At 38.0% G+C, this 27,750-nt stretch overlaps 1 protein-coding gene across 5 annotated transcripts in view; it reads right to left on the bottom strand.

Annotated features, from left to right (window-relative positions):
• LOC119545947 (fasciclin-3) overlaps positions 1 to 27,339 on the bottom strand; it is a 77,514-nt gene extending 50,175 nt beyond the window's left edge. For 3 of the 5 annotated variants that reach the window (XM_037851897.1, XM_037851898.1, XM_037851896.1), the window contains exon 1: positions 26,685 to 27,339. In XM_037851897.1, coding sequence (XP_037707825.1) covers positions 26,685 to 26,727 — 43 coding nt within the window. In that variant the 5' untranslated portion in view covers positions 26,728 to 27,339. The remainder of the gene's footprint in view (positions 1 to 26,684) is intronic. The other 2 variants (XM_037851901.1, XM_037851900.1) reach the window with 1 other exon arrangement.
• Between the last annotated feature and the right edge of the window lie 411 nt (positions 27,340 to 27,750).

Raw genomic sequence — 27,750 nt, 5'->3', positions numbered from 1 at the left:
TATGTTTCAGAGAGGCAACAATGGACCCCCAGCCCAATATGCTCGACATGGGTATTACCTGTCTTTTGTATAACATCGCGATTGGCCGGGGAAGTTGTTCGGGGGGGAAGGAAATGCTTTTGGCACGACAGACTTTTCAATAAACTCCCTCAAGCGTGTGCATTAAATGCAGCCAGAGAAGCAGAAGCCAGCCAAGTCAATGTTGCACAGTGGGACTGTGTTTCAAGTGCTGGACAGTGGTTACCAATTAACAAATAATTAAAAAATATATTTATTGTATGGTACTAATTAGCTTTATCTTAAATGTTAAAAGAACTATTAAAATGTGAGAGTACTCAAAATGTCCAAAAGCTTTTCTAGTCAATAAAATATTTTTTCATCACTGCTTGCATTAAAAATATAAATTGAATAATAATTAAATTAATGTATTATTTTATTTAATAAGACAAATCTTTTTCACTTTTCTCCTAAACACTTGCGTAGTAAACAAAAATTTATTGGTTTTCCCTTCACTTTTCCCACGCTTTGTACCCACTGTGCATGCATCATTGGCAGCATTGTGGTAGCCACAAATTCTTATTTGTTTCCTTCATTTCTAGCCCAACTTGCCTTTGTCCCACCCCTCTTTCTCTGGGCCCCCTACCTTTCCCTGTCTATTTCTCTAAGGGTTTTTCCCCTACGCCGCTCGGCAATTTGCATGGCTTGAAATTCGAATTTGAAATGGAAAAGTAAATCGTGTAATGTGTCTGCAAGAAATTGCCTAATGCCCCAACGTTTGGCGTGAAATAGAAAGAGATGGCTAGCGGTGTAGGGAAAGAGACGGGCATAACTGAGAAGCAGCGGTAGAAAGAGGTAGAACGGTTGACTGCCTGACAGGCAATTCCAGGCCGCAAAAGTGCGGAGAGTGGCTCCGTGCTAAAAACCTTTAACCAGAAGCAACGACTTTGAGGCATATGGGACCACTGGTAAAGGGAAAACCAAGCTTGGAAAAACCAAACGAAAAAAAAAACACACAAAACCAAAGAAAAACCAAGGAAAACTGAGAAGCAAAATGCAGACCCGCGTAACGAGGAGAACGTGAGCTTTGTGCATCGGCCATTTATGATGACGGTGATGAAGGCACTCCCACTTGTTGTTTTTGTTGATGCACAGCAAATAAAAAAGTGTAAAATGATTTTTTAAGGTTTTTAGAGTTTAGAAAATACCTAACTGACTTATAGATTTTTAAGCAAATATGCAATAGAGCTCTAAGCTATAGGAAATACCTAGTTCTTTATAAAATAGCTCACTTGCCTGGGCTTTTTAATGTTACTGGTTATCACACTCTTGATCTTACAATATCAATATCAAAGCGACCTCATTTTTTCTGCGTGCAGTTGGTATTGCTGTCGTGCATGCAACACTAATACCAGCAACATCAGCAGCAGCAGCAACAGCAGCAGGTGGTGCATGATTGCATGTTGCAAAGGGGGAAGGCAACACGGGTTGGACTTTCTCAAGGGGTTGCCTGCGTGTTGATCTTAAACTTAGATAAATAAACTTCAACTTCAAGGAAAGGCAGCCATAAAAATAAAAAGCAAAAAGTTTAAAAAACAAGAGGAAAATATTTAAAGGTTTTCCAATGAACATTTTTGTGCAGCAGCATTAACACGTTGTGGCCCGAACAAAAGACCGGCGAAAAACTCCAGGAAAAAAGTGGAAAACGGACTCTTCAGCACGGCCATTGTCCACTCACGGACGAGAAAAGCGAAGCCGCCTGAAAAATGGGGCATTGAAGCGTGGAAAAGCTGCCCCCACTTCACTGAAAGACTCCCACACTTTCCCGGCTTCGATGCTGTGCCCAGCCATGTGACAATTGTCAATGTGAGACCATAATTTAAGCTTTAAAGTGACGAAGGAATTTCCCAACGTTTTTCGGCAAAATGTAATCGAAAAAAAATAAACCAAAACAAAGTACGATTTTTGCATGAAAAGTAAAAGATAAAGAAAAAGAAATACCCCACTGGAATGCTTTTACACTTTTGCAATTTCGGTTCAATATTTTTTTGGCATTCTCCTGCTCTGCCTGTGGTTGCTGCTGTTGTTTTGTCACATTGCGCATACGTCACGTTGGCTCCCAGTTTTTGGCTTTACTTCAGACATTCGACTTTTTCCACTGATAGAGTGAGGCAAGGGAAAAAGAGTGGTATTGTGGGGGGTGCTGGCCTTATTGTTTCGTACTCGGCGACAGCCCCAAGCAAAATTATACGCATGAGCGCCACGGAAATGGCAAACTCGACTACAACAACCGATGCCAAAAAAGGAAACTACAGAGGCCAAAACACAACACAACAAAAAAAAAAAAAAAAGAATAATAAAAACGGCAACAAAACAAACAGAATTGAAAGCAACACCGAAAAGTGTTGCCGGAGTGAAGGAGACAAAAAAGTGCAGCATTGCATGTTTAAATGGAAAAACAAAGGCTGCCATTTCCACCTGATGCCACGCCCCAAAACCTAGCACTTGCTGCGGGGAAAATGGGTGGGGAAAAGCTGAGGAAAATCGGTGTATGAGTGAGTTCCGTTGTAAAAGTTGCTAGGAAATCAAAAGAGTTTTTGTCATCATGATCACAGCATGGTAAGCTGAGTGAATGGCAAGCGTCTACGGGGTATGAAAGGGAGGTTCTCTGCAAGGGTATTATGGCCAGGTAAGTTTGGCTAAAATGTAAGAAAAAGGAAATGTGTTTTGGGATAAGCATTTAACAAAGAGTTGGTTAACTGAATTTAAAATGGTAATTTAGTTACATTCAAGGAATACATTTCAGTTATAAAATGGTTTAGCGAGAAATTAGTTTGTCAATATATATAGACCTCATTTTTAGACCTCTCCATGACCTATAACAATTGTATTGGTAAAGCTCTTCAAAATTTTTAAAACTAGTGTTATAAGATTTGCTAATACTTTTCTGTTTTTAAAATGATATTTGAGAAATGAGATTGTTTATATTTATATTTTTAGTATTATAGGATATTTTTAAATACTAGGCGACTAGTAAGTTCCATCTCCACAACCTAAAACTTTTTGAAACGGTTATATTTTTGTCCAACTTGGCCCAAAAATGTCATCGGATTAGTTAGCAACTGGCAAGCATTGAGCTAAATATCCGTTCGAGGAAAATGGCGCACAATGAAGGTCGGCAGGGGATGTAAAATGTTGGGAAACTGCAGTATTATAGGAAAAGCAAACACACGAATGCAAAGTGACCCCGAAAATGGCAACACAACCAAGTGTTCCGTTTCGCTTCGAATTGTTTGTTTGCCTGTGTGGCCGATGGCCAACTGCGGTTCGGTTCGGCTTTGGGCCAAAACCCTTTCACTTTGAAACGGCAACTCTCGGGTCACTGCTGCCAAACTGCTGGACAGGATTAGAGCCACTTACAGCCGGAGTGGCTGTTGCCAGCAAATATCCAGCATGGCGGTGGCCATATCATAAAAAGCAACAGCTAAATGCCATAAAGCTGACGCGAGATCCAAGTGTAGGCCAGGCCATGGATTATACCGACTTTTTGGCCAGGCTCTTATCTATTTGCCCCGAGTGATGTGAAAGCTAAGCCAATGCTCACTGAGCTCGTAAATTAATTGCCTCTGCTCGAGAGTCCCAGAGTGGAAAACTGGACAGACCAGCCAGAGTAGCCAAAGTCGCCTGCATAATGGATGTTAGCTTTCCATTTTCAGTTGACAGCATTTTCCAGTTTAATTCGGTGCATTGCACTTCGTCTGCCGACAAACACAAAATGGTTAATTAAAGTGTAAGTGCCGCTGGATTTCTCGCAGTGTGTCGCTCGAAAATTGACAGTAATTAGATTGATTGCCTTGTGCTTTATGCAAATAGCTTGCTCATACTTTGGCAGTGATTAATTCACCGCAGCGAAAGTAATTTTCCCTTTTAGTTGTCGTTATTGCAAATTATTTAATTCATATTTTATTATACCTTTTTCGGGGGCGTCAAGTGGGCGTGGCTGTTTGCAGGTGAAAGTTTGCCACAAGTAGCTGTCGTCACTGCCTTTGCCGGCTGTTTTAATTGGCTTTTAATTATTTATTAATAATTTTTTTCACTCGCGGCAATGAAAATATTTGCTATTTGCGGCATTTACAGTTATAATTCGAAACTCAATTAATTAGAAAGAAATGTTGATGGACTTGAACTATTTTCAGCTCCAAGCTTAAATGTGCGTTGATAAATGTAAACTATTTCATGGGGAAAAAAGTAAAGGAATTTGTATGACGATAAAAAAGTATTCTTTATTAATAATACAAACGTACTTGGTGGTTTTTACTTTTACTATGCAGGTTTTTCAGGTTTTTCATAGTTAAATTACTGAATTAATATGTATATTTTTCTTATCTACCATGGTATGTGTCAAGCTTCCCACTTTACTTTCATTTCGACAACTACATACAGCAGCTATTCACACTAATTTCAATGACTTCCCATTGTCTAACAGTCCCAATTATATTCAATTGCCCACAATTTTTATTCCAAATTCACGACCGGATATTGCTTAAAATTCATAAATTCGACCCAAAGTCATTATCTGCCAAATAAATCAACCAGAGACCAGCAATAAACCGCAGATCAGACCAAAAAGTTAGGGGCTAGCCACATCAAAAGAAGGGGAAGGCACTAATTACATAGATTTCAAGTTAGCCAAAGTCCGAGCCATTCTTGGCCAGTTTCCAGTTAGCTTGCCAATTTGGCCACAAACAAAAAATTAATTGTAGTGCCAAATGGGGTGGGTGGGAAAAAAGGGGCTACAGGGGGCGTGGATCAGACTTGGTTAAATTTGTGTGGTAAATTTTCATGTAAATCGCAGCTCAGCAAATAAATCGACCGAAGTCAACATCAAGTCATCAACGTTCAGCCAACAGCAAACAGCATTCCAAGTCGGTTTTAACTGCCAAATGTGGAGCAGGCGCCGTCTGCAATTCAACTCATGCTCCAAAGGCACTGAGAGAAATTGTGGTAGACAATTAAATTGTCTTTAAGACAACTAAATGTCTCCACTAATAATACCCTTTGCTAGCTTGTTGTTTTCACTATAAATTAGTATTAAATAATAATATATTTAACTGAAAGCATATTTTAATATATTATTTGTGAAACGATCTACTTTTGAAATTTGAGACAGTATTTTTAGGATTCTTGGGTTATGTTTTTTATAAACTGTAAGGTTTTATATTACAAGAAAATCGATACAAATCCTCTTTATTTTAAAGTAATTAGTTTTATTGATATTCCAAGTCAAATGTTATGGCTTAATAAAGAAATAACATATATAAATAATTAAGTTTGGAATGCTATAATCTTATCAAAAATATTTAACTAATTTTTCTCAGTGTGTAGTAAGCCGAAGTTGAAGTCAACATGCATAAGCATAAGATAGTCATCATCATGGCGGGCGCATTAATGACTGCCTAAAGGGGTGAGCCAGGGGCTCTGGGGGGGTTCATTGAGTTGGTGGGCCAGCGGGGTAATGGGCTGGTGGTGCGGTGGTGAGGGGGTAGTGCTGCAACGTACGGGGGCAGCAATTGTTGTGGCTTTGCATTTGCGGCGCAATTTATATGCAAGCGATTGCAATGCGTGCACAAAACGCATACAAATGTAATTTGCAACGCGCGCGCTCTTGCCCCAAATGCAAACAGTTCGGATAAGAAGGGCCTAAAGGGGGGTTCGGATAAGGGTGCATTCTAGGGTTAAGGAGAGGGGCGGGTGGTGGGTGGCTTTGGTGGCAAGCAAATTCAGCAGACAAGGCGCATATGAAATCAGTAGCAAACACACAAATGCAGCTGGATGGCGGCTCATTTTGGTGAATAATTGAGACAATTACGCATATGGCATATAGTATGCGGTGGATGGAGGGTTCATAGGGTCGAGGGGATCAGAACCCTCCACAGAAACGCAGTCCTACAGCCCCGAACGTGTGCCATTCCGACAGAGATCTAGGCAATTTGTATTTTAAGTGGCATTAAAAAATATATGCATTAACATATACACACAAGAAAGAGCAGCTTGTATGGAAATGGGGCGCACATAGGAAATAGGCATAATTATATCCACGCGGGCAAGGCAGCCATAATACGTTATGCAAGACGCGTGGCAAAAAGGGAGTGTATATGGCAAACTGTCGCAAAGAAGTCGGCCAAAGAACCCACAAATTAACTTTAATAATACGTCTGAGCAATATATTTAAAAAGCAGGTTTACCTATTTAAAAAAATGTGCAAATGCTCTTATAACTTGTTATTTTTCTGGGTTTACCTATTTAAGAAAAATGTGCAACTGCTCTTACAACTTGCTATGTTTCTGAATAATTAATTTAAACATAAGCACTTAAATACACAAAGACAAGATAAATAATTGTTTAAGTTAATAATTCAAAACAAGATTAGGCGTCTGGCCGTAACAAACTCTTCTTGTATACATTTTATTTTATATTAAAACATGCCCGATTCATATTTCAACATTTTAAGCTTGGATTATTTGGAATTTTGGCAACAAATCTTTGGCATATTATTTGTTTTCAATTGCACGCAACAGTCTGACACATTTATAAAGCATTTAAGACCTCAACAAATATATTTGAGTTTGAGTTTGGTCGCAATGTTTGCCTGTGGTCTTCCAATCAACATTTTGACTTGCCCTAATTTATATGTATATTTCCAATTTCGGACCACAAGTTCTGCCCAAAGCTGTGCATAAGTGAATCAGCTTACTCCCCAGCTGAGTCACTTGAAAAATATAAATTTTTTGTTGTTTGCCCTCTGGCATATTCATTTAAATGTTGCTCTCCTACTCCCCTCAAAAAAGTTCAAGTGGCAAGTTCCCTTTTGAGGCAGCCGGTTTTTTTTTTGCTCTTCGGGGGCATGAACTTTATCAATTGAGCATGGAAATAGTTTTCTTTTTTACGAGGGGCCTCAATTTGTACGGGGCGGCGGCCAATAATTGACTTTGATGGGCCATACCATATTAATTTTATTAATTCCTGTTTTGGCAATCAAAGCAAAGCCAGCAGTCAATTGGTTTTTGTTGCCATACAGAAAAATGCCAAGAGTAGGGGGGGCGAAGCAAAAAAAAAAAAAAATACAAAATTAATCATTAAATGCAACTCTAGGGCAAAAGTATTTTAAGTGAGTTAATTGTCGAGGCAGCCGTTGCAAAAGAAAAATAAAAAGCAAAAACAGTACGCAAACGAGGCCATAAGTTATGCCATTTTGCGTTGGCAGTCCCCCAACAGATTTTTCCCACTCCAGCGAATTGAAAAGTTGAAAAAAATTACCGTAAAATGTTGTTAATTACGTTTTCATACACAACAACATCAATTCGCAGCCCTTTACACAGTCTGTGCAAAAAGCTTGCGCACACTCGGCCACTAAAAATGTGAAAAATGCCACTGGAAAATAAAAATAGTGGACTAAGACCGTGAACCGTGTTGCATTTATTGTTGCCGTTGTGCCGCTGCCTCTGTGCAAAACACAAAACACGAATTTCCATTTAACTGGTATTTTTTATTTACGACCCCGGGTATCTGTATATAGTTAGCGTATCCATGCCCGCGGGCCTCTAGAGAGTGAAAGATACAAATGCAGAGGCTTGTTTTTCCGGACATGTAAGCTCGGCATATGAGGCCCACTAAATATGTAACTAATTAAGGATTATCTGTCGGATGCCGAGGGGGCAGATGGGCAAGTGGTCCAAAACAGCACAACAAAATATTTCCAATTTTAAGTCTACTTAACATCCGATTTTTTCGGATGGTTTTACCTTATAGCCGGAAAGCATAAATACAGTTTTTTTTAATGGTGTTAAAAAAGTTGTTTTGCAAGTATTTTTTTGATGGTGTAATTTTTATTTTGTTGTGATTTATTTACAGTTTATATTGAATTTAAAATAAATAGACTTGATTTTTGTAATATTTTTTGCAACTCGATTAATCAGTGTCCATTGTAACAATATTTAAGCTTTTTTTATGAACTTGTTATATAGACTTTGTGTACTGATAATCTGAATACTCTTTTGATAAGTTTAATAAATTTATAAAATGTTTTAATCATGCCTTTAGTTACTTGATGCTTTATTATAGGTTTTCAAAAACAGATTTTTATTTTCTTCTTCAATCTTCAAAAGAATTCTACTAAGCACTTTATTTCCTGTTGTTAGTACCCCATTTGCGAATATTCTTATTTTTTCTTAAGCAATTCGTTTCTAATTGGTGGTAATTGTCTTTTCTTTCCCGTCTACCCCGGTTTTCTCTTTCTCCATGAGCAATTCGCAACAGCTGCGAGACCCAGAGACCCACAAAACTGAGGCAGCAACAAAAAGTAGCATGTAATAGCAAATTATGTTGCAATTACAAAAGCAACGCAAAAGCAAAGCGAAAACAACATGAACAACGGGTAAACTGAGAAAAAGTTTAACAACAGCACATGTAGAGGATCCCCGGAACCCCCATTGTAACCCCCTCTAAAACAGAGTTCTCTATGTGTTTTCGCAACAACCTAATTGTTTTTATATTTTTTGTTTCTTTGTTTCTGTTGGTTTGCACAAAACTTCATTCAGGCAACAGATACGTAAACACGAAAACGAAGAATTACAAACAAAAAAAGAGGTAGAAATAAACCAACAGCCAAATTGCAGGAAATTGTCAAGTGACTCTCTAAGCATTTTGGTTCCACCTTGAATACGGCTTTAATCGATTCGAAACTGAAAGAAATAAACGCCTACACAGCAACAAACTAAGGCAAACAATTTAATTAAAGTCAATTAAAAGAGACGGCTAAGAGCGCTTATAATTGACCTTCTGGGCGAAAAGCACTTGTCAACTTGATCAATGACATTGACAAGAATAACAGCAAAGTTAAAAAAACCATAAGCCCCGAGAATAACCAGTACAACTTTCGCCACAAAAAAAAACTCAGGCGGAAACAATTCATAATTGTAAGTTTTGAGTTTTCCGCAGGGAACCTTCTTTTCGTTGGCAGCTCCACTCACGTTTTTGTATATTTTCCTGATAATTAATTCACCTTTTTTGTGTTTTCTCATAATTATTATGCAGAAATATGAGTTCCAACCAAACAATTAACAATTAACTTTTGTTTTGCCTGAGCTTCGCAAAAGTTAAGTTAAAAGAAAACACCCGTTTACATGAAAACTTGTTAAGGTTAAAGAAAATATTTAAATCATTGACCAAGAATGAAGGTAAATGAAATCATGAAGATGGGCCTGAGAAAGAAGCTGAGATTTTTGGCTTGTCGGTTTCTTTTTTCATGCTTGTGGTGATGAGGAAGCTAAAAATTGTATTATATAGGGCATTGACTGCGATTCATACAATTAGCCCGTAAATTGGCTTAGTCATGTTTTTTTATTTGAGGATTACTCCACACATCCTAACGGTCAGTATAGAACCACATATCACTATTATTATAAGCCCATTTCCGTTCATTTTCGGGATTTTCTCTTTTCTCCTGGGAGTTTTCCAGGTTTCAATTAATGGGCAAGATGTAAAAAACTCTTCTGTATTTTAAATTAAATTTTTTTATTACAGTGTTCTAAATTTTTTTTTCACCTTTTACCATCGAGAATCACTCAACTCCGCATTTAATAGCTATTCTTCAGTGCGCAATCGAATTGTTCATTGATTGAACCACACATAAATCAATTGCCTTAAAATCGAATTCTCAAGATGGCTAATGAATGCTTTCACCCATTTCAATCAACGCCTTGTCAAATCAGAACGGAAATATTTTATAAACATTTTCATAAAAACCCAGTGGAGAATAAATCGAATAAACAATGACAGCCGCAAAGGAGACAACCGCAGATGCCATAGGAATTAAAGGAAATTAAATTGAGCAGGCAACAAAAACATAAATCGACAGTGGAGCAACCATTGTTTATACCTATTCGTTGTAGTTTTTATGGCTGTCGATGGTGGTGTTGCATGTTTCTTGTCAGTCGTCATTGATGGATAAACAAAGCGAAATGCAAAACTAAGCCACAGAAAAAGGGACACTGAACGACAAAGATGCATAAACAAAAAGAACAAACAATCCGCAGCCCACTTGAGAGAAAGGCACTTGTGTGTATGCCACACATGCCAAATGAAACATGCCACTGGATGACTGAGATGCAGATACAGATACAATGCTACGACGATACAAATATACCGATGCAGATACAGCTAGAGAAAGGGGAGCGAAATGGAGAACGATTGGAGAATGTCGAGCTGCATCCGAGGAGTGATTCCGGCTGTCTGCCAAGCGGAACTTCTGGGGATGTCGAGAATGATAAGGGGCTGTGGCATGGGGCGTGGATATGCTAGATTCAATTGTCACTAGTTCCATTTAGCCTCCCCATTTTTCAGAGATTTATGATACGCCCCCTAAAAACTAGAAGAGTACCGAGTCAAGAGAAAACAACAAGTCGAGTCCCTACATCATGACTAATTAGGGTGTAATTCATTTTGATTGCCAATCCACACACAGTCAACCCTTGGTAAAGTTGAAGTCCTCAAAATAGGTTCTCATTATTAGTATTTCCTAAAGCAAATCATTATTGATAGCCCTGATTGATATGGATTTAATGAGTAGCTGCCTGAATTTTTATCATATGGAATAATCTTTTTCCTTTACAAACTCACTACAAGTTCCAAAAGTTTCACTGTATCAGCGAATCTGACAGTTGCAAGCCCCACTTGGCATGCAAAGCTCGGCACTTGTCTGGCACTCAAGTGGTACCTCTCCGAACTCCCCTTTTTTCCGGTTTTCCCCATTCCACCCACATACCCATCACAATTGGCATTCTTCAAAAATTCCACAACCTCCCGCGCCGAAGCTCTCCTTTCACATTTGTACGTTCCATTTCCTGGGAGTGCAATCAATAAATATTTTTCCTTGAAATTAAACAGGGTTTACATTGTGGGCGAGAGGCGGGCGCATCAGAAAAACAATCAAAATACAAATAATGGAGAATAATGAGCACAAAAGGGCTGCATGGTAAACAGAAGTCAGAAAAACCTGGAAGATGCAAGATGGGTACTGTCTGTGTGAAGTGTTTACAGAACGGAGAGCTTCAGATCTATCGATAGCATTGCTTTTCTGGGGAAAAAAAGGGGAGGCCCTTTAAAATTCATCAATGTGTTTTCGTGTCTATTTATAGTAACGAAAATGTGTTCAGAGATTATCAGAAGAGTGTTGGCTCAATCATGACATATGATTACAAATGAGGAGATATTAGAAATTGTGACTTCTAACGGGGTAAAATAAATTTGAAAAATGTTGGGGATTTTTATAATGACAAGGCTTTTTATAAAATAATTATAGAAATGTTTAATTTGGTTCCCCATCGCTACAACATTCACCAGACTCAATTTATGCCTCTCACTCAACCGAAAGGCCAACACGAAGCAAATTAAATTTGAAAATAATAAACCCTGTATGTAAAACCAGCTACGTAACCTCGACTAACCACTAACCCAATAAAAAATTAAAGGGATCAACCTCAGACCCTCTAGCTGGCCACAAATCCCAAACCAATTTCGTTAGTCTGAAATTTATATATGGCAAATAAATATTTTTTAGACATCCTACTATTTATTTCTGTGTTTGTCCGCGCGGGCCATTGTTATTTGCGTTTGATTTTTATGTGTTTTTAATGGGAAATAAAAATGAAATCATGTGTGCAACAGATTGTGGTTCAACCCACTGTCCGACCCACCATTCTAAATCTCTATATTGAGAATATTTTGTGGATTTGTTTGCCCCGTTTGCATTTTGTGTCACATTCGAAGCGACAGATTAAAAAAAAACACCCGCACAACATTGAAAACAGTTGCGGATTTTGGTTTTTGGGCCACAGAACATTTGATTTCATTCGGTTGCAAGTCAATTGATTTGTCATGAGCCACCCGAAAAACCCCAATTTCTATAACCGCAATTGTTTGAAATTCAATTAGAGTTGACTTCAGTTTGTTACGATATTTTTTTGGGGCTCCAAAACTTTAATTGAATTGGCTTGGTTTTGTTTTCTTTGCATTTTTCCCCGAAATGAAATTGCATAAAAATGATGTTAAAGTTTTTGGGTACGGCCACGCCCCCAGAGCGAATGTACTTAAACGATATCACAAGGCAAAAATCACGAAAAACCGCAGAATTGGTGGAAAAAATTGGCAGCTAAGGGAGCGAACGAAAACAAAAGCCGGAAAACAATTTGATAAAAGCGTACCGGGAAACTCTGGCTGAATAAAGGGGGGGAGTTGGAAAATCGCAGGGGGAAAATAGAAAGGTAACACTCACAGCGAGCCGAGTGAAGTTCAAATGGGGCCAATGACATTTGCAGTTGCCGCACTTGATTGCAGTTGATTCGTAATCGTAATCGGATTGCAATTGCCTGCACTTGTTACAAACACGTGCTGAAACTAATTGAGGTATGCACTGAGAGAATTCTTAAATAACTTTTAAATAAAAGAAATCGATGGACAACATTTTTAAAAATTGGTATTAAGATCTGCGACAGAATTAATAAATTATTATATAATAAAAAAAATAATAAAAGTAATTTACTGTTTTTAAAATAAAATATTTTTCCTTTTCATCTCGACCATGACAAAAACTTTTTAAGGATTAAAACTCTTAATTAAAAATATATTTTCTCTTAGTGTAAGCAACCAATCATTAACAGTTACCAATTTCAATTGCTATTTGTGGATACGGATTTGAAGTTCTTGAAAACTCCCAGCGGGACGTGTTAATGGCCGCAACCTTCCTGTTAATGAAAATCCCCATGTGGCAGTGAACAAAAAGATTTTCCGACTTTGGTTAAAAGATATTTATGACCTGCCCTCATGTGCGTGTGCCTCACGCCTTTTGTTTTGCTTTAATTATGGGCGTGTCGTTTGTTTTCCCTCACATTTTGTTTACATTTCCCGCTCTTGGGTCGAACTTCTCCTTAGCGAAAACGTAAACATTTCGGCATTTTCAACCCGAACCGAAGAGCCTTCCACTTTCACGCGTTTCGGCCCAGTGGAACAGCTGTCAGCAGCCGAGCATTTAAAAATTTAACTCCAAAATTTCTAAAACAAAAAAAAAACATAAAGAAAAAGTATTGAAGAAGCAAACGTTTTGTCGGCTTTTGTTTACATTTCGCTTCCGCTTTTGAGGCGGTTTGCTGTTTACCAATTGTGACAGCAACTTTCTTTTTCTCCTCGTATATTTTTCCTTTTTCACGGTTCGTGTCTCGTGTTGATGACATTTTCGAGAAGGTGATAATTCTTTTTTAATAGTTTTTCCGGCAGCCAGCCGCCAGCAAGTGACATTTATTTTGAACGTGTTCGGCTTCCGAAATTTCCTCTCAGAAATTTCGCTTCAGATACATAAATTTGGGATCGACTTACGTGAGATCACTGAGGTTGGGTGAAATAAATAAGAGCTCTGTGCTTACCTGGAAAAAGAATGAAAATTGTAGGAATTATTTAAGGAAGTTCACGGAATTCGAGTTGTAAATTAAAATGATAAAATTAAATTAACACCATTCCGAATTACTTTTCCTTTCTTCTTGAAACAAGATTTTAATCAAGATGCCCCTGTATTCAAAATGAGTATCTTTCACATGCCAAGTTTACTTAAAGCCAAATGAAAGTTTGAATTTAAAAATCTATCACCGGTTGCAAGGTAAAGAAAAACAGTTACCATTTCAAACTCGTGCTTTTCTATTCAATTGATATTTCGTTTTTTTGCAAATTGTTCTGCTCCCCGAAATTCACTAAAAATATCTGTCACTCATCTATCAGTTGGTCAGCATTTGGTAAACTCCATTGCATTTCCTTTGCGTTCCTGGCACCGACAAAATTTCATTTCATTTCGCCCCAGCTCGGTCGCATGCCCAATTTATAGACATTTCCCCCAAAAATGCAATACAGAAATTTTCTGGGCGAAATCCATCGTCACACACAAAAAGGCCCGGCCCGGTCCGGATTTCGGCCGATGGCTAAGAACACGTTTCACAGCCACAATTGCAGTCCTGGTCGGGCTGAAATCTCGGCTAAAACCCGACCCATGTAGACTGCAGCTGCGATTTTCCGCAAGGGGAAAATTGCGAAAACCGAAAACGGGGCTAGCAGCAGTTTGATTAGAGCGACTCACACTCACGAACACTACGTGAATCATTTTCAATTAGTGCGATTGAGGCGGCGTCGACTGGGGTGAGTCACTCATTCTCCATTCATAAAAATGTTCAATGTCAGCGAAATAAATGGGAAAAAATTTTACGAACACTACGTTTCGCAGAATGGCAATTATTTCTCACTTAGGAACGTCACAGGGTCTTATGTCATTCACCATTTTCCCTTTGTTTTGCTTTTGGATTTTTGCATAACAACCCAAAACAGTGGCAATAATTACAACAAAAACCGCTAATTTGGAGGAAGCCCAAAAAAAAAAATGTTTCATTGCTAACGACCGCATTTATTTATGTTTTTTTTTATGGCTGGCAAAGAAAAAAAGAATAGGCAGAAATAGCCCAAAACTAGAACCATTTGGCCATAAGTTGTTGGCTTTTGTTGGGCTGCTGTCAAGCCAGTCGCTCAGTTTATGGGCGACCGTTAAATTGGTCTTGGTTGCAGCCGCTGTTTATCGCTGACAAAAAGGTTTTACTTGACCCAGTCAAGTGCTGCGGCTTGGGCCTCCCAAACTGGGTCGATTTGCTTTGGCTTTGGGTTCGGCCGAAGCAAGTTGTCGGAGTAGTAGCTCTCTCTACAGCGGAGAACGGAGATTTGTTGGTGCCAGCCATAGCTTATGGTGCTGCTGCACAGGGAAAAATAATAAGTAAATACAAGAAAAGAGAAAAATATAAACACACATTATATAAAAGTACGAATTACCAAACCATATTAGTGCCAAATATAATTTTTAAGAAAGTTTCTTAGTAAGAAATCAATATAAAAATAATCTATAAAGATTTTTAAAAGGTATTACAAATTTTTGAATTTTAAATATTGAAGAAAAGTATTTTTAAATATTTTTACTTTAATATTGAAAATATTAATGAGTATATCATATAATTTTTAAGTACATATTTAATTTTGCAGGAAGGTATCTGTACATATTTGTACTTAAATATAAAAAATATTTATGGGTAATCCATCAAGTTTTTTTCCTGTGTGGCTTTGTTAGCACTGCAGCTGATGGTGTTGCTGCTGTTTTGTAGTCGATGTTGCTGCTGTTGGCAGCCATGTTGCTGGTGCTTTAACAACCGATGTTGCTGCTGTTCCATAAGCAATTTTTTTATATAGCTATACTTGCTAGTGTTGCTGCCGTTGCTATTGCTGATTTTCAAGTTGCTGCTTAAAGGTTCAACTGCTGTTGGCCTTGACTTGCCCGTTGCCTGCTACTGGTCTTACTCTAATGCTCTCCGGTTTTTGTCCCAACTTCTAAGCCTTCTTCTGCAGGGCCACTACTGCAATCGCTTAAGTGCAAGCAAATTGAATTTGGGCACTTAATGACGTTTTACTGCCGGGTCAGCTGCAATCCCTTGGCCTTTCACTTTAGCCGGCTTTCAGTTAGTTGGGCGACAAAGTTGTAAACCATTTACGAGCCATCCGTTGTCTGGCAAAAAGAAAATCCAGACAACTTGTGGAGTGCGCCGATTGGAGAGCTAGTTAGGCCAAACTAGATTTCAAGAGATGCAAAAACTCGTTCTAAATGCCGCTGATCAGCCTTGAAATTGCCGCGAACAAGTTGGTTTAATAAAGTTGAATGTTTTTAACTATTTATTTTCCGCTCAAGTGGTATATGAAATATATCTCTTGATTAAACAAAAATATTTGAAATTAAGCTTTAACCCCCGCGGCTCTTTAAAATAAAGTGATAGTTTTAGTTGGCCATGCAGCGCTGATTTTATTGAAATTTAAATTAAGCGAAAAATCTCAATTTTTCATAATCATATTGCCATGATTAAGCAAACAAAAACAAAACATAAGCAAACAAATTATCGAGGTAAATTAGAAATGATTTTAGTGAAATTTGCGCCGAACAATGCACAGAGGCTGTGGCATAAAATAATTGCCATAATTCGATTATAAAAATAATTTTTCACTTAAACACGCTTATGCATATATTGAACATACGCATAAAGTGGGTTCCAGGGGAATTTATATTTCCATCATATTACAAGCATAATTACAGCAATCAAATGAAACCAGACATTACCAGTTAATAGAACAAATAAAATATATAATCAATTCAGCTTAAATGCGTGAAATTAGTACATTTTTTTTCTCACATTCCACATAACTTCCCATCACATTTATTTAGTTAGCAAACATTTTAATTACTCTTAGTTGGTAGGAGTTAAATGCGATTTTGGCCTGTTGAATGGCTCCCGTTTCGGAAAGTTAGGCTATGGCTTTAATTCCGTATTTTTTTCGCAAAGAGCGTTATGATTGGTACAAACTTTTCGTCGGCACTGTAAATGCCAGTGACTATTTCTACTGCCTGATTGCAAGGTGAAAGTCTTTTATGCTTCTTGGTTGGAAAAGAGTTTTCGGTGCCGTGTGTGATGCCGCTTTTAATTACTGAATAAAGGCAGAAATTAAGAAATGGAGAGCCAAATGTTTGTCTAATTTAAATATGAGAACATTTCGTTTTAGGTGATTTATTACAAACACGATTCTGTTGGAGAAAGTTTTTGAAGGGCGTTGAAAATGAAATTGGAAACGCTTGAAAGAAGTTATGGGAACTTAAAAAAAAGGGGTATCTTATCAGGTCATAGGAGTTTTATTTAAAAGCTATGAAACGTAATGCATTTCGTAATACACTTATCTTTAAAAATAATTGCCTGTTATCACTTCCGCACTCATGAATTCCCTTATCAAAAGAGCAAGAAAATACCCTTAGTAAATTAATTTCTAAACATTTTGTTCCATAACATTGCATTAATATTTAATTGACACTACTTGCCCTGAAGACACTTCCCCCACCCATTTTAGCTCATCCATCATCCAAACTTTTTTCATAGTTTCCTACATAATCCACCTCGACAAACTTGAACTTTTTCTTGCCGTTCTGCCTTTTGTTTATCAAGAAGTTTTCATTTAGTTGGTTGCCGGGGCCAAAAGTGGCAAATAAAAAATAGAATTTATATAAAGCCAAGTCGCTGACTGATAAATCCCGCAAATACTACGCGTACACACACAGAGTAAACACTATCAAGTTGGCTAGACTCAAACAAAAAAAAAAAGGGGAATTAATGGGAATATTCATTCCGAGCGATAAGTTAACAGGCGTGACTAAGCCCAAAGATAGTTAAGAAAAAAAAGACAGGGAAACTTTCAGCTGGCATTTTGCTCTCTCCACTATACATTTCTTTCTTTATAGTTATTCTGTCTTGGCAAGCCCTTTTCCGCAAGTTTTATAAATTAAATGCCATAAAGTGAAAAACTTTCCTGCCTTGATGCCTGACTCACGCACTCACACGCTCACTTAGAAAGTAATTACCTAAAAAATATGGCTAAAAACCAAAAAAAAAAAGGTAAGGTAGCGGGGGGTTATACCCATAAGAAGTGCGTGAGTTGTGAAATTTATTTAAATTTAATTCTATGTGTTTTTCGGTTGAAATTGCAGCCGTTTTTATGGTTAAAGCTTTTCACTTTTATACGGCACAGTCACGCACGCCATTAGGCCGTAATGAAAACTTAATATAGACATGAATGAATGTCCTGAAAACCCTTTACCAGCTCATCAAACAAAATCGAATTGAGAGTTTGTAGAGGTAATTTCCCCAACCGTTTGAATTGACATGTTAATATGCTAACATCAATCCTAATCTCGGCCAAGTCAGTCTGTCAATCTTTGTGTTCAGTGGAGGCTATTGTCTGGCCAATAAATGAGTAAATGACAGGCACACTCCCCCACGCTTGTATACGGCAGTAAAGACACCAGTTAATCTGTATATCCAGTAGCAGTTCACAGGGAGAAAATTGTAAAAGGACTTCTTTTTCAAAAATAGGGGAAAATATAACTCGATCTTACACACAACAAAATTATATGAGTAAAATTGGCATGAAATTAAAAAGGTAACAACTATTTAAAATACAAGTAGAAACGACTATTCTATAGAATGACCTACAATTTTCTTCTGTGGTTAGGAAAATTATGCTCCATACCAGAAGTTGCACATCCCATTTTATAGTTTTTAATATCCACTATACCAATTTTTGTCAGTGTACCAGTTACTGTGGCCAGTGACAACTGTTTTGTTGCACGAACGTCGGACATTTATCAAATTAAACCGAGTTTTGAGGGAGATGGCTGAGATTGCCAGCACACAGGAGCGAGTACTGGGAACACTTGTTTGTGTGGCCAAGGTGTGGACTCCACCCTCTTAGCCCACAATCCCCCCTGTGAAATGAGAGTTAAGCCAAACAATGGACGTATAACGAGCCTTTGGCATGTCATCTCATCTCTACTCTTCAAATTGGCACTGCCCAACCGCTTTAATTGCTATCCATACAAATTCAGACATTTATGGTTAGTTCTGTCCGCACCAGGAATTATCATTAGCACAAGAAAAATCGTATGATACAAAGTGCTCTAAATTATATGTGTGGTGTGTGTAAATATTAATTAAAGCCTGTTGAAACGCAGACATTAATCAGGGGTAATAGAAATAAATAACAACAAGGATTTAAGAAAAATAAATTTATTGGTCAACAAATAATGGAATATATTAAACGCACATAAAATATTAAATTCCAAAAGGCAAGGAGTTGTTTTCAAAATGGATTAAAATAAAGATACAAAATCTATATATGAATAAAAAATTAAAAAATTGAAAATTGTTATATATTCAAAAATATCTTTAAGATACTTTATATTTTTCCCTGTGCACAATAGGTTATGCTTGTTCAAGATCTCTTCTTTGAATATTCGACTTCAAACGTTAATTACCAAATAACAGGCCCCACTTCCTTTTAAATATTTGTTTCTGTGCACAATAAGCTTGACTTGTTCAAGATCTGGGTTCAGGAACCACGCCCAAGTCGGACCCGAAAAAAAGTAAATAAAATGAAATGGGTCAAAACTGAAACCTGAAACGAAACTGTCAAATCGGTGGCTCCCATGGAGGGGCCTTGACGAGGGGGTGGTGCCAATGAGGGGGGTACTCACAGACCTTTTACGAAGCTTATTCCGTCTTTTTGTATATCTTCTACTTTTTTTTGGAAAAAGTCAAACAGCAAGCGTACAAAAAAGTTAAGCAAATACAACGTGCAGGCAATACAAATATAAAATAATTAACTTTAACAATTCTCTCACACACGCCCTCTCTTTTTTACTCTCTTTGACTGCCAACACCCATTGAGTAAACAAAAAAAAAAAAAAAGTAAAAACCAGAAGTGAGCAACAACAGAGCCAAATAAAAGGCAATAATGTAGAACGGGGAAAAAAAACCAGCAATAATAACAGTTAAAAATATTAACACACACAGATACGGCAATCATTGCGCATGTGTGCGTGCTTTGGTTTTTACGCTCGAAAGAGAAAAGACTGTGGCAAATTAAAAACACAACACAAAAAAGCGCGCTGGAAATACTTGTAGAAAAGGTTGGGAAATAAAAACACCAAGTAATAATGAACGAAAATGGAAACTAGTTGGAACAGCTAGCCAACAACATGAAAAGTCAAATAAAATAAAGTAAAGTAAAATAAAATAAAACCGAGAAACAGCACTAAAACCGGTTCGTGAGCTACTAGAGCTGTGTATCCGTGAGATACTGAAATTCGAAATTAAAAACCCAAACGCAAAGAGCCAGAGAGGAGAGTACGAAAAAAAAACCTTAGCATTTTCTGAGATGTATGGCAAAAGATTGCGTTTTGTTCGAAGCTTTTGTTCCGAGCCAACTGATGAATGAGGAGTGGAGTGCGGGGAGCTAATACCAAGAAGCGTTTATAAGGCCAATGAATGGCTCCGTTGAGGCAAGTCTCTGAACTTTGAGATGAAGATTTCGGGGCATAGAGCTCCGACCTGTTGCTAGGCTCCAGAATTAAGTGGGGGCCAACATGCTACAGTCAGGTTATTTCCCATTCGGGTATCATAATGGATTACATCACTTAACAGTATTAAAACTGAGTAATATTGAATCTTGTTATAGCAAAGCAGCTTTTTAATATTAAAGAAGATTTCTTATAGAACATATTCTATAAAAATAGCCACCCTTCTCCATATTATATTTCCTCTTATTTTAATCGACTTCAAAACAGGTTTTACTACACACTTGCAACCAATTAATGCTCATTGTGAGTCTTAAATGAATCCAATTATCGTATCCATCGAAACATGTTTTTATTCACAACAATCTGTTCCATTACTTCTTATAAATGGTTTTTTATCGCTTATTATTTCTGTTTTAATTTCTTTTCCCACCATTTTCTTTGTTTAATTTCCATGCAAATCTGCAAAAACTTTTCATTTCTTTTCGCCGCTCTCTCATTTAATTTGATTGACTGTTTATCCATATGTGAATACAGCTTGATTACTGCATTTAGGGTGTGGGTTTCGTGTTGTTTAACCCGTTTTTTTTGCACCAAGCCTAAATATGTTTAATTAACGGCCGTCATTTTCCGCCGTCAGTAGTTTTTTCCGCACGTCTGTTTTTGGACGGTTATTTGCGTATCTGTGTTGTGCTGTTCGGTGAACAAATGTATTATGATTTGGTGTAATTAATAATTACAATGCCCAGCGCAACATTATTTTCAATTATTTTGCACTTTTGGGGTCATCACGAAACCCCAAACCAACGAAAACCGAAGCCCGAATCACGTAAAACCCTTAAAACCGAGCCAAAAAGTGAGTCAATCTGACGCACCAGTCCATTCGATTTAGACAATCATGTAAATTTAATTAGACCTGCACATTTAATTTGCAAATAGAAATCCCAAAGCCACACCCACGCCTCTTATTACAGATTATATTTTAATACAGCAATTATATAGCATTTCGGATGTTCCTTCAATCGGTCATTTGATGGCGAGACATAATAGAACCGAAACATCATTTTCAGATATTGATTTAATTTTCCAGTGAAATGAATGGAAAGCGATATAAGTGCATCAGTTTATACATTTCGATACTGATTAAATTTTAATTGAATTTATGGCCAAAAATGTGGATATACATATATGTGTATGGCCGTAAGCCCAAATTATGGGCCAGAATGCGTGTGGCCAAATAATTTTACATTTCCAATTAGCTAATGCTCACCGAGGAAATAGAAGTGTTGCACCAAGAAGAAAGTTAGCATTATTGTAAGAAATATAATAGTTATAAATATTTTAAGCTCCTAAACTGATTTAAACTCATAAATTTAAATTTAAACGTATTTATAATAAATTTATCTCATGATTTCTCTTGTTGCAGAGACTTGTGCGATTCGCATTCGCCACGTTTCTGATTTAGTTTACAATAATTTAGTGACCCAATAAGACCCTGTGTTTGATTATCAACATTTAGCAGAGCCCTCGTGTGTGTGTGTTTGTCAGTTGATAAGGGACACCTTACACATACACCTTCCCTCAGCACCTGTAGTTCAAATCAACCCACATAAACCTTATCTAATCGTCCACATTTTCCCCATGCGACCCAAACAAAAACACAACCAGAACACAGAGCAACTTCTGGATGTATATCATGCAACTGAAATTGCAGGTGGAACTGTTGTAGGTGATGTACACTGTGATAAAATGCGATATATGTCAGGCTAATTTCCATATTAAAAGTAATGTTTTAGTATGTCTACACTACTGTTTTAAGTGATGTTAGTAATATATTTTATAAATAAATTTGATATTAACATTTTTAACAGTTATGCTCAGCTACCGTTACTATCATTTTAGAATATTATAACAGAATATTATTTCTATTTTAAAAGTCCTATTATTATCTCAAATATTTCGTGCCATATTTTTGCCTTGTGTACATCTTATCAGTAGCCCGAATCGTGACCCAAATCAAAGCCAACTGCATTGAGCGCAAATAAAAGGAGCAATGAAATGTGTAATAGCCAAACAAACCTGACACAATTCTCCGAGACTGACTAACATCGAGAGATATAGAAAGAGAGTACGGGGATTTAGGCCAGTTGAGTCAATCAAGCGAGGTTCTATTCACGTCGAATCAGTCGATTACTGTCTTTGTACGCCAGCTGCATGAGTAACCTGCGAGACTTATGAATCACCAACGGACACAGAATACATAATATTCGTTTGAAATCGAAGAAAATATTAATTGTAATTATCATCGCAGTTGTACGCTGGCATATAATGAGCTTTAAGATTAAAAATAAATTGTGTGTGATCTGTGGTTTTTGAAAAAGGGGAAGTCAGTGCTGAAAAGGGAATTACAGTGGGACGTGCTGATAGCTATAAAAGTTGGGGGCATGTGTGGTGTAGTAACCTAAGCGAAGTTCCCTTAGGTCACTGAGTCAACAGAATTATTTTGCCTTTATCTATGTACTGAGAAAAAATTAAAGAGAAAAACTGAAAAAAATTAAAACGCTTTCAATTAAAAAAATTTTAATTATATTATGCTTTACAAATTATTAATTGTTGCGAGTAAGGTAAAGTTTAAGCCCGCCACAAAATTGTCTCTGTGCTAACAAAGCACCCTAAAAACGACCTTTTTACAAGCCCTTTCTTTAACCATTTAAGAATTCTTGGGTTCCCTTTTTGGCCACGTTTTCACGCTCTTGCTACGTGCCCATAAAAACAATTCAGTGCCTCCAAATCGATCAAAAGTTCGCTTCATTGTGCTCGAAACTCACACACTTGTTTGCAGTTGCAGCCCGAAAAACAGCGCAGGAAAACGGGAAACTTTTCCATAAGCTGTGCAACTTTTTCCCGGCTTTCCCGCTTTTCCGCTTTACTTTCTTTATTGTCTTTTCAACTGTTTTGTCGTGCGGCAGAGGAGCAGAATAAATAGGGTAGATCCCCATTATATTTAATTTGCCTGGCATACGCTTTGTCAATATCGCACTTCTCCCCATCTCGTTTTGGCCCAAAATTTCCAGCATGGCCCAAAGCGTTGCCAACTTCCTGGGCACGCACACACGCTCACAAAAAGAGAGGCAAACACAGCGAGACACATATACATGCACAAAGGATGCATGCAAAGAGTTGTTGTTGACATTGTTCAGTCATTTTTCAGCAAATTAGTCATGAAATTGTGCATTTCTATTTGTCTCTCGCCCCCAATTGCCAAATTTGTAAATAAAAACGGCTCGCCAGCGATTATTCAGCGATATATATAAGTGTGAGTTCGGAAAGTGGCGAAAATCGAATTGAAAATTGATACAGTGAATTTCGGGAAAACAAATCAATTCATTTGAAAATGGATCAATTCTGACAGTTTCTGTCGGACAATTGAGTTTAAAACTTGGGTTCAAACGTTAAGTTTTTGATAATAGTGGGTATTAAATACGGGTTAATATGGGTATCTCTTTTATCAGGCTTAAGAATATATTTGTTTAATATCTATACATATTAACGGAATTGAGTTATTTGTGAATGGCAATGAATTGCATATTTGTTAGCAAAGAAAGAATAAATATAGCAATGAAAGCAGTTCAACGAAACTGTTATTACGTTAATGCAACAAAAGATCAATAGTATTTCCCAAAATTTAAAAAATTCAATTTTGTAATGCTCATCCATAATTCATAGATTGATTAGAGACTTACAGTCCAAGCAAACAATTAAAAAGCGGAAGAAAGGCATTCGATTGAGGGCCGTTAGCAATTCACCGCCCTTTCCTTCCTCAACTTGAAACGGAGGAAAGCTCCCGCTTTTCATTAAGGGAATACCTTTCGAAAAACTAAGGCCCCCAGCGCGATAAAGCTTTTGTGTCCTTTGGCCAGCTATATTTTCGTTTTTTTTTTTTGCAACGTTTCAGTTACTGCAAAATTTTCAGTTGGTCGCTCGGACGCTTTTTTGTTGACCAGGTAGCAAAGCAAAAAGCCAAAATGAAACGATGTTATGAATATGAATGAGAGACCGAGGAGCTTGCCCTTCTCTGCGATTCCCATTGCAATTACCATAGGTAGAAAAAGAGTTGAAAATTATGTATGTCAGGGGTGCGGGGGTGGTTTGGATTGGATTGCCAAAAAAAGGAGATGCGAGTATAGATGCAGTCACAGTTTGCAGTAACAGTCACTGGCCCAGTCGCATTTAGAGCCAGCAAACTAGGCAAACTGGGCAAACGCTGCACGTATTTAATTCAATGCCCGGATCTTTTTTGTTACCATACCAGCTGGCATATATATACACAAATATAGCATAGAACATGCCTCAATTGGTGACCATTAAAATGCATAAATGCTGAACCGCTTTTTGTTCGCCCCTAGATGAGGCAGTCATAACTAAATACGTCACGACTGGAGTTCCTTTTGGCCATTTGAATTACTGTGAATGGTTTTTGGATGCAATGCCTTATTTACATGCTGCACATGCTGCAGCTCATGTCGCCTTCGTCCTTTTTATGCTTCTGCACAAAGAGTATCCATAAAATTGAATGGGAAGTTTGCAACGGAAATTGTGGGTGATTTTTATGTGCATTTTGCTTGGAGAAAATATGCACAACCATTTTGGTGAAAGTATAGAGCGCCAAATAAAGTTTATTTGTAGTTAAAAAGGGAGTTATTTTTATTAGGGAAATGGAGCGGAAAATTTAAGTAGCATTTTTGATAAAAAATGTGTTTAAATATTTAAATATGGATCAAGTAAAAACGTAATTAAGAAATTTTAGTAGTAATATGTATTACTTGCCTAAGAAATTTTAATTTAAGGTTGACTTTCCTGTAAAAGTTTTCTTATCAAAAATTAACAAAAAATGTGTAAGCTCGGTTTTCCTTTCCTGATTTTTTTTATACATTTTCAAGCGTATCCCTTGGATCGGATAGTTGAATTTCCGGCCCATACCCATTTGAAAAAAGGGTCCGGGATCCCATGGCCGGGGCTGCATTAAACATTTATAATTGCAAGACAACAGCCAGCCGACAGTCAACTGATGCGATGTCTGCGATGCGTCAGTCCTATAAAAATGTAAAAGTATTCAGTGTGAAGTGCCAAAGCCCTGCTAGAAAAAGACGGCAACTGGCCGGCGAAGAGAGACGGGGCGAAGAGCTGAACCTGCAGTGGAATCCCTGCTTTATTTTTGGTTTTTTGTGTGCAGTTCCTGCATTTACATTTTCGTAAACCTTTGAAAGGTTGCAGCAGGGCGGGCTTAGCGACTGAATAAAATGCTGCTGTCTTAAAGTCACTTCATGTGGGTGCTTCCAAGGGGTCTGGGGACGGGGATGGGTTATCTATGGGTTCTATGGGGAGGTTCCAGAACGAGGGGCTGTTAAAACTGCCAAGGGGCTGTGGCAGTAATGAGACAGCTGCAAAAGCAACAGCTTCATGTGCCGTGTGTTGTGTTAATGTTGTTAGGCTTTAGCATAAACCAGCATCTTCTTTTCAGCTAATGAGAAATCTGTCTCAGTTTCCCCATCTAGCTCTACATATAACGTTCTCCCTCTTCACGGACGTAATAAGAGGGTACAATATAATAAGAGCGGGCTGAAACATTGAAGGATTTTAATTAAATAGAACCGACAGCGTTTTTTGGGCCTCGGTGATGATAGCATAGAATTTATATCCGCATTCGTACGTGGCACAAAGAGATGAAAGTAAATGCTCAAGTGGATGTTGATGTTGTCTCTTAACTTCAAGGATGCATGCCAAGTAGCTTTGTTGAGAATATATATATTAAAAAAGGGGGCCTTACAGTCAAGGGAATTAGAAAACATTTCGCATTTTAAGGCATCTGATACAAAATTAAAAAATGCATAAAATATTTCAAAATTAAAGAGAATGGTTAATCGAAATTATATTTAATAAAACCAACACATTAAATGAACAAAAGCCAGACATAAAACAGACTAATACACTCATAAAATCAATCATCGTTTTAATGACACACAATACTATTAAGTCCCCCATATATAAAAACAGATGGCAATAAAAATTCCATTAAAGCAGCTACCCAAACCAGTAACACCTGTGAATCATCTGCTGTCCAAGATCTTGGATTCGAGCCCAACTCCATTGAAATCACTCGAGTAGAAGCTGAGTTACAAAAGTGTGGTTGACCTTTTCGACCGATGTTTGCGCATGGCAAATGCCAGCCGTATCTTAAACCAGAAAGGTCACACTTGCCGCGGACACAGATTCAACACAGCTTCGGTCACACTCTGAGCATGCGCAGTTGAAGTTATGGGCCAATCGGGGTCAACCGCCAAAAAGAGGAATAACTATCAATTTCATAACTATCTTTTCACTTAATCATCACTTTCTTATATCAAACACTTTCCACCGCCCCGCGGGTAAATGTCGTGTCTCATCAATCAAGTTTAGCCCTCAACTATTATATTATCATTCCAGCTTGGAGGTGAGAACACGTTTTAGGGGCATCTTTTTATTTATATAGATATATATTTGCGTCTTTGTATCCGAGAGTAAGCTAAACTTTTTCACACATTTGCGCGGTTCTTAAACGAGCGCGTGATATCATCTCGAGAGCGGGTCTTTGGCTTAACTTTTTCCCTTAGCTGCTGTTTATTCTTACCTGTTAAGATGGCTGCGAGACATATAAAAACGATCCGTGACATGATTTCGCTGCTGACTTCCTTTGGCTTCCTTAGTATTTTTTTCTTTGTATCTATACTTCTGTGTGTAAGCGGTAATCCCGGGTTTATTTTTTTGGAGTTTCCTTATTTGTGTAAATTTTTTTTTGTTGATGTCACTCCGGCGCTAGGTTGCACTTGCCTTAGCTTTTCATGCATAAAATATACAGCCAAGTACTTTTCGGTGGCACTTTACAGCCGCGGTGGCTCTGGTTTTTACTTTTATGAGATGTGAGTGTGGGTGTGTTTGTTTGTTTTGGGGGGTGTGCAGTGTGTGTTTTGGTTTTTATTCTAACCCGGATGGTATTATCTATTATTTTCAGTGGATATATCCGATCGGTAGGCTATGCCACAGTAATAAGAACACACACGGTCGCGTTGTGGGGCAAATGCCTTTGGCTGTGATAGTGATAGTGCTCAATGGCCGGCTGACGCACCCGATTCCGACCCGAATCGTAATACGAAATACCGAAACACCGAAATCCCGAAATGGCGAACCCAAAGAAGCCGAACGAACGATGTACTACCCACGCAATCCAAGAGCGACCGACTGATAGGAGCAACAGTTACCAAACGACTGAATCGACGCCAGCAGAAAACAAACTGAAAGATACAGATACACAGGCAAGCGGCTGGAAACGAGCGAACACGAACCGCTCCGTGTTTATAAAGTTGCCAACCGCCCGTGGAACATGGGCAGCGCTGCGACAGCGACGCCGCCGCAGGCAGCGCAGCGACAGCGGCTGTGGGCAGCGACTCATGCGAACACCCGGCGTATGCGTTTTTACATATGCAGTCGCCGTCGACAGCGCTGCCCGGGCGTTGCATGTTGCCGCCGTGTGTTGCTGCTGCTGCTGGCGTATGTTGCTGCTGCATGTTGCTGCCGTCGCTGGCCTCATGCGCGACGAGCTAGCAGCATTGCATGTTGCTGGGGGAGATTTGGTGTTGCTCGTTCCATTTTTTCCCTTCCTATGACTTCTTATGCGGGGTAATCATAAATTGCAGGGG

Source organism: Drosophila subpulchrella, chromosome 2L (genome assembly GCF_014743375.2).
Source record: "Drosophila subpulchrella strain 33 F10 #4 breed RU33 chromosome 2L, RU_Dsub_v1.1 Primary Assembly, whole genome shotgun sequence".
NCBI classification, from domain to species: Eukaryota; Metazoa; Arthropoda; class Insecta; order Diptera; family Drosophilidae; genus Drosophila; species Drosophila subpulchrella.
Note: the sequence above shows the minus strand (reverse complement) of the source record. Positions and strands in the feature narration are given on the sequence as shown.